General features: G+C 59.2%; 2 protein-coding genes across 5 annotated transcripts in view; both read right to left on the bottom strand.

The window, feature by feature from the left end:
* Positions 1-1,531, bottom strand: part of SH2B2 (SH2B adaptor protein 2) — a 23,150-nt gene extending 21,619 nt beyond the window's left edge. Inside the window, exon 1 of the mRNA XM_040455655.1 lies at positions 1,427-1,531. Within this exon, the coding sequence (XP_040311589.1) occupies positions 1,427-1,472 (46 nt within the window). The 5' untranslated portion in view covers positions 1,473-1,531. The remainder of the gene's footprint in view (positions 1-1,426) is intronic.
* Positions 1,532-2,429: 898 nt separating this feature from the next.
* CUX1 (cut like homeobox 1) overlaps positions 2,430-7,470 on the bottom strand; it is a 371,970-nt gene continuing 366,929 nt past the window's right edge. For all 4 annotated transcript variants that reach the window (XM_040456057.1, XM_040456056.1, XM_040456058.1 and 1 more), the window contains 6 exons: positions 6,706-6,822; positions 5,522-5,605; positions 4,823-4,879; positions 4,367-4,447; positions 3,542-3,606; positions 2,430-3,306 (listed from right to left, as the gene is read on the bottom strand). In XM_040456057.1, coding sequence (XP_040311991.1) covers positions 3,237-3,306; positions 3,542-3,606; positions 4,367-4,447; positions 4,823-4,879; positions 5,522-5,605; positions 6,706-6,822 — 474 coding nt within the window. In that variant the 3' untranslated portion in view covers positions 2,430-3,236. The remainder of the gene's footprint in view (positions 3,307-3,541; positions 3,607-4,366; positions 4,448-4,822; positions 4,880-5,521; positions 5,606-6,705; positions 6,823-7,470) is intronic.

Here is a 7,470-nt window from a genome sequence, read left to right as displayed (position 1 = left end):
GAACCTCGCCCGCGGCTGGTGTTAGCCTCCGTGGGGCTGCTGCGGCGGCGGCGGCGGCAACAGAGTGCTGGGGCCCAGGGACTTAGGAACTGGCCGGCAGCCGCCTGTTTTGAGGCGAAAGTCTCCCCCTCACGGAAGCGTGCCCCGGGAGCGCGGCGGGTGGGGTCCGGGTGGGTGGCCTGAATAGTGGGGTGTATGGGGGCGTAGGCGCCCCTTGGAGATGGGCCTCCAGCGGGGGCCGCCGCCGTCTTGGACCCCTCCGCCTCGGGAACAATGGGAGCCTCGAGGAGGCCCAGATGTCGCAACAGGGGAAGTCGACGTCTGGTTCTCATAAATCCCCAGGGCGAGCACCACGCCCTCTCTTCTCCGCCCTCCCCTTGCCGGAAATAGCCCAAGGGCTAGAGGGCGGGAAGACCCAAGCAGGGCCCCATCTATGCACCTTCACAGTGATGGGGAGACTGAGGGCTCCCGGAGAGATCTTCAGAGGTCAAATGGGGCTGATGAGGGTGGGACACAGCCCTGGCTTTTTCACCCCTGCTGGGTTCTGCAGCCCCCAAAGCCCAAGGCAGAGATTAGGGCCAAGACCACTCTGGCTAAGAAAACAGACTCCTGCTGGTCTTTGCAGAGCAATTATGGACTGACCCCTCGCAAGCTGGGGCCTCCAAGAGGCTAGCAGGGGTCCAGGGGGAGTGGGAGGGCAGCTCAGAGATCAGACCTATTGCTTGCTCCCGGGGAGAGGAGGGTGCTGGAACTCCTTCTCCCCTCCTCTCCGGTGCCAAGCCCTCCACCCCTGCAGGGGTGGTTAGGTCAGTTCTCCCTGCCCTTACTAACCCTTCCGCAGCCCCACCTCTGGCAGTTCTGTGGTCGGCCATGGCCTCCCTACTAGCCGCGAGTGCCTCCATCTGTTGTCCTTTTCCACCCATAATGACCTCTGATCTTTGTACAGAGCCCTCTAACCTTTCTCAAAGCCATTTCACATCTCTGATTTCCAGGGAAGCAGGACAGGCAAGGAAAGGTTTTTATCCCAATCTTGTGGATGGGAAGGGTGGGGCCTAGAGAGGAGCATTGGGCTGGTGAAGGTGGAGACTGGCCTGGAGCCCTTACCTTCTGCCCCCCAGCCCTGGACTGCCCTCCACAGGGGTGCTGAAGTAAGTCAGGTGTCATCCGAGGTTCTGGTACCTGGTCTCTTCCCTTCCACACCCAGACCAGCTGCCCCCTCAGCAGGACCTGGCTAACAGACACTTAATGAAAGCTTAGACGTGGACCAGCTATCGATTGGAGCTGCGCAGAGGCCTGTACTCCTGGCTGGTGACCAGGAGGTCTATGAATGAAGCCGGCACAGCGGCGGGAGTGTGTGTGGGTGGCCTGGCTATGGTCCCCCTCCACCCTTCTGGGAGATGGGAGGTCCTGGCCCCCGTGGACTAACCTGGTTCCTCCAAGTAGTGAGCTGAGCTCTGCTGATGGGCTGTCATCGGCCAGGGAGGGTCCTGGGATTTGGAGCCCTGGGCAGGACAATTGCTCTGATCTCCAGGGAGGAGGAAGCGAGGAGGAGCCGGCTGCTTGGTGACTCTGACCCATAAGAGGAACCAGTGGGAAACAGTGGAAGGAGGGTGGAGGGTGTTGGTGATTGGCCAAGAGCAGCTTTGTTATGGGGACAGGAATGAGAGTCAGGGAGGACAGGTTCATCATCTGGGGTCCCTGAGGGCAGGGGCCTCTGGGGCCTTGGAGGAAGGTCTGATGGGGCAGGTGCTGAGGGTGGGACCCCAGGGTCCTGAACTCTAGAGTCCAGGACTAAAACGGAGACAATGATGGTACAGGGGACTCTGGTCTGGTGAACTGTGGGGCGGTAGCTGGGTGTGGAGCCAGCTTTGAGGCCAGCTGGCCAGTGGGGCCTTCACAAACCAAAAGGAGGCCCCTCGGTCTGGGTGGGAAGGGACCCATATGAATAGAGCTGGGCTGGGGCGGACCTGTGGCTCAGGGGGTCCCCATGCAAAGCTGGTACTCAGCAGGCTTGGTGGGCATGGCCAGCAGGGGCCCAAGGGAAAGTGGCAGAGAGTGCATGGCTCCAGGGCACACAGAAAGGGATTCCCCAGAAGCTGACATCGCACATGCACCACGCGTCACACATCCAAATGCAGCCTGACAGATAGTTTTGTTTTTTTTTTTTTTTAAAGAGAGATTTCTCTTCTTGATTGGGTTGCTTATCTGCTCAAGAGAACTCAGACTTTGTGGATTTTGGTTCCCGCAAAGGTCTGGACCCACTCACGGAATTCCTGGGGGATGGGAAAAGGAAGAGACATCCCACGTCCTGGGGGGCCATGCCTGAAACGAGCAGAGCAGCTGGAAGGTCTGGCCACAGCTCCCAGGCACGTGGCCGCAGGCACCCACCAGCCTCCTGTACCCCGGGAGTCACAGAGCGTGGGCACCAGTGTCGCTGCAACCATGTGTTTATTTGAAATGTGCAAAGCTGAACACGCGGGTGCAAATCTAACCTAGGAGGATCGGCCAGTGGCCCCAAGGTGGCCATGCAACGATGGCCCACGGCCAGTTCTGCTTGGCTGAGAAAAACACCTGGGCCCCTTGGACCAGTCCTTGGGTCTGAAGACCCTGAAGCCCAGGGGCTCACTGGAGACCCGTCCTTGCCTAGAAGCCAAAATAGCTTGCTAAAGAAGAAAGCAAAAATCACAGTGGGTCTGGGGTCAGGAAGGAGGTCATGGAAAACTATCCCGTGCCCGCCGGGGCCTCCCCTTCTTGGGGTGGGGTGGGGACTCAAAGCCTGCTGGCCTGTTAGGAAGGGCCCTCTATCTCTTGGGGAGTGGTGGTAGATCCTAGGGGGGCCCTAGGGGATCCCAGAGTCTGGCACAGAGAGGCCCATGGGTCCCCAGCTGGATTAACCATGGCCAGAATCAGTGAGGACTCCATCAGTATCATAACTGGGAGGTGACTGCCACCAGGCCTGATGGCCAGGCTGTGGGTGGCGCCCCTAAGATGGGGCTGAGGGGGCCCCTTGGACCTTAGCCTGGCTGGGCCTTGGGGGCTTTTTGGACCTAGGGGGCCTGATATGGCTAAGACATTCTTTTAAGGGGGCACGGTGGGGGGGGAACCTGGACCTCTGGCACCGGTGGGTGGTTTCTTAGGGGAATTCTCCAGGGAAGTCTAAATCATTAGAAGCAGCTGAACAAGCAGGGGGGGCAGAATGCAGCCATCACTGTCGTGTCGGGGGGGCCCCCGGGGACTCATTGCCACAAGTCACCGGCAGCCGCCCCGTTGTCATTCTCGTGGAACTTGTGCAGGTGATCAGCGAACCTGTTGGGGACAGAAACCTTTGCTGAGACCGAGTGTAAAAAGGAGAGAAGTGCTTGTGTGTGTGTGGAGGGGGGCATGGGGATCCCCAGGGGGTGTGCACCATGTGACAGGGTAGGTGCTGGGGAGCCACGGGTGGGGGGCAGGTGAGGGGCTGAGGGTGGGGAACACGGGAGGAGCTCGGTGGGGCTGGGGGGCTCAGTGCAGGGCTGTGGTGGGACTCGGGTGATGTCCTCACTTCTTAGCGCAGAAGGTGGCACAGTCCCTCTCCATGCTCTCGCTCCACGCCAGCTTGTAGAGCACCTGGCCAGGCAGAGACACAGTGAGCCGTCTGTCCTGCCTCACCCCCACTCCTGCCGTCTACCCCCAGACCCTGGGCCTGGCTTCCCAGCGGCACTTGACGGTTCTCACGGCCCAGACCCCAGGGCGAGAGGGCCTCAGAGATGCCCCTGTGCCCACCTGTGTCACACACGGCCAGGCGGGCCTGGACACGGAGGCACGGTCCTTAACATTGTAACCTATTGGCCCTGGGGTGGGAGTTGGAGCCCAGGCTAACCATGTAGGGCCATCTTGACCGGGGCCTTGCTGGGGACGGGAGTCCCCGAGGCCGGAGCCTTCCGCAGGCACGCCCTACCCTCTCTGATTCCCTGACTCAGCAGACTTGCAGACATCATTAGGCCGTGCCCTCTAACTGGACCATCACTCTGCATCTGAGGAGATTCAGTTCAAGATGTCCCTGCTTCTGCAGCCCACCTGGCTGGCCTTTAGTAGAGTTTTTAGACCTTCTTTCCTGCCTGCCTCAGGCTTCCACAGTGGCCATTCTAGGCCCCCGAGCCCCTCTAGGCCCGGCCCCTGGATGGAGTCAGCCAGGCTGTTTCCACAGAGCAAGCACCTGGGCTGCACCCCCAGCCAGAGGGAGAGAAGGGGCGAGAAGTGGTCAAGGGTAGACGGTGTGGCTTAGGGTTGGCCCAGGGTGCCAGGCCACGATAATAGGGACCCCGCTGCCCTTGGAGGTCCGGGAAGCGTGGTGAAGGCAGTCCTGGCTGCCTGCCTGGATACTCACCAGGAAGACCAAGCAATGCAGGAACAGTGTGTAGAAGAAGCCAATGGTGCGTGCTATCTTATTGGAGAGAACCAGTCGTCCCTGGGGAGCAACAAGGTGTGCAGTGGGGAGGGGACAGGCCTCATCCAGCCCTGAAGGGCCGCCCTGGGTTCCTGCACAGAGGGACCCCGGCAGCGAGAGGAGGGGAGGGCAGGCAGTGGGGCTGAGAAATCGGGCCCCAGGAGTGCTAAGGAATGGCGCCCCCTGCGGCACCATTCCAGAACCTACCATGAATGGTGCTACCAAGAGGAGCTGTCCTGGACAGGGAGGGACCCTGTTCTAGGTCCCACAGCCACTCATGGCAGGGCCTGTGAGGGGTGAGTGGGGTCCCTGGGGCCTCTCCAGACTGGACGGAGGGCAGGTGTCTTTGGAGGCCCAGAGTCAGAGGTTCGGCTGGGCGTGGAGGAGGGGACTCACCATGCTGAGTGTGGCCTTGTCCCAAGGGCTCAGGCTCAGGTACTTCCGCTGCCGCTCCTGAAGGGGGGGGGAGATGATGAGGAGAGGACCCCGAGGGTCCCACAGGCCCCGGCGTGCCGCAGAGAGGGACCGTGCCCTGCCGTTCCTACAGAACCCCAGGGGGCTGCCGGGGCCTCCCTGGTGTCCCGTTCCACTCAGCGGCACATCTAGGCTCACCCGGCCCCTGTGTGAGCAACTCCCGCCATAGCTGCCTCCCTCTGCCCTCTTCGGAGGCCCATTCTCCCTGGCAGGGTCTCTGCAGCCAGAGACGGGGGCCTCCCGGAGGCCCCTTGACATGGGGAGCTCTGTGCTTGTCTGCCTGACCCCCGAGCATGCACGTGGGGTTCACCCACTCGCTGTCACGCATCCCCACAGAGCCGTCAGATATTCTGGGCGCCCTTGGCCTGCCCGGCGTGGACCCTGGGCCTCCGCGGCACCAAAGCAGGCACGAAGGCCATGCTGGTGGTCTGGGGTGTGTGTGGGGCCGTGTGGCCGAGTGCAGGGCGAGGCCGGGCCTGAGCGAACAGACCAGGGCTGGTGGCGTGGGGAGTGAGGGCGGGCTGAGGCCCGGTCAGCTGGTGGGTCCTCCGGGCTTCCCTGCAGCCCCCGTGGCCGGGCCAGCGAGGACGTCTGCCCTGCTCTGAGGCCGGGCTCACGCACCCGCCTGCTGAAGGAGGAGAAGGGGTCCAGGCGCTCCTCGTACTGGGAGGAGTACCGCAGCTCTGTGTCGTCACTGCTGCCACTCTGCAGGAAGAGGAGAGACCCAGTCACCAAGGGCCCGGCAGGGAGGCCAGGGATAAGGCTCTGCGGCTGGCAGAATCACCCAGGAGCGTCGGTTCCTCATCAGCACAGCGGAGGCGAGAGAGGGGCCCCGCACCCTAGAGCTGGGAGTGGGCTGGGTGACAGCAGGCTGGGGCCACATGTCTAGGAGCATTGCCACGGGTGTCTGGGCCGCCTGACTCTGGGCAGGTAGTGGGAACTAAAAGCCCAGTCTGGGGCTGGAACGCCCAGCACAGGCAGGGCTGGACCAGTGCAGGGAAGTGGGTTTGGAAGGGGTTCGCTGGGGAGCGTGCAGGGTGGCAGGGGGGCATGGGCGGGCACCTTAGAGGTGAGATGATCACACTCGCCCCAGCCGGGGGCACTGGGTACATGGCGCTAGTTTGCACAGAGTCTGAGCGCCCTCTGCTGGCCTGAGTACAGTTCCAACAGGTACAGTGGGCAATCGTGGCTGAGGCTCTTGTCCTAGGGTGGCCCCCGCCGGGACCCTTCCACAGGCCACTCTGTCTCCCTATGGTCACAAAGGGTTTCCTCGCATGAGGAGGTCCCGTGTGAAGCCGAGGGGCTGAGAGAAGCCAGGGAGGGCACTCCGAGGCTCAGAATGGAATAGGTGTTTGTTCTGCTTTTCTGGATTGTTTTTGGGGATATTGGAGCCAATTCGTTTTTTTTTTTTTTTTTTTTTAAAGAATGTAAGTTTAAACCTATGGATTCCCCAGGGCCTATCCTGCATGTTAAAATCCCTGGATCCCAAGATCAACTAGGAGATCACTCCCACTTCTTGGAGGGGTCACCCGGGCCCATGGGTGGGCCCCCCCCCCTTGTAACACCTCACCACCTCCCGACTGCTTCTGATGAATGCACCTGCACAAAGGCTCCGCTGTGGGGGGCTCTCCCCGGCTTAGGGAGGACCGCCGGTAGGCAGGGTGGGCTGGATGGCCTCTGAGGGCTCCTATGCCCAGTGCTGCCCAGCAGGTCACTGTCTCCAACCCTCTGGCCTTGGAGGGCCCCGTTGACCCCTCTCCCTGCCTGGGCCTACACCTGGGGCTGAAATCGGGGAGGGCGCTTACACGGCCCGGGTAGCTCTGCAGGAACTTGATCTTCTCGAAGAGCTTGATGTTGTCGGCACGCAAACTGTCCAGCTCGCTCTGCAGGGCTTGGATGGTGTGCTGGGCCAGGCGGTTCTCCTGGGGGCAGGAGGGCAGGTAGGCAGTGGGCAGGTGGGCGGGCAGGCAGGGCCCGCCGTGGAAGGGGAGGTGGGGGGTGGAGAGGCCACCAGGCTGGCACAAGTATTCCTCCATCTACCTGGAGCCCCTTCTTTGCCTGTGGCTATCTCCCTGACCTTCTAGACTCTGGCAAGTCCCCCTTCTCCTCCTGCAGGGTGTGACTCACCCTGAGCAGAAGACAGATTGGGGTCAGGTTTCTTCATGTTTTGTTTGTTTATGGTGTCATCAACCTTTTATAAGGTTTTATATATATGTTATATACATAGTATATATAATAAACACTTAAAGTATGTATATACTATATATCTATAGTATATATACTATATATATACTATATATACTATATACTATATATACTATATATATTATATACTATATATACTATATATACTATATATATACTATATATACTATATATACTATATATACTATACTACATATACTATATATACTATATATATGTATATATATACTATATATATATACTATATATATATACTATACTATATATATATACTATACTATACTATATATACTATATATACTATACTATATATATACTATACTATATATATACTATATATAGTATATATACTATACTATATACTA

Source organism: Herpailurus yagouaroundi, unplaced genomic scaffold (assembly GCF_014898765.1).
Source record: "Herpailurus yagouaroundi ecotype Mexico unplaced genomic scaffold, PumYag 216, whole genome shotgun sequence".
Classification (NCBI taxonomy): Eukaryota; Metazoa; Chordata; class Mammalia; order Carnivora; family Felidae; genus Herpailurus; species Herpailurus yagouaroundi.
This window is presented reverse-complemented; position numbering and strand designations above follow the sequence as displayed.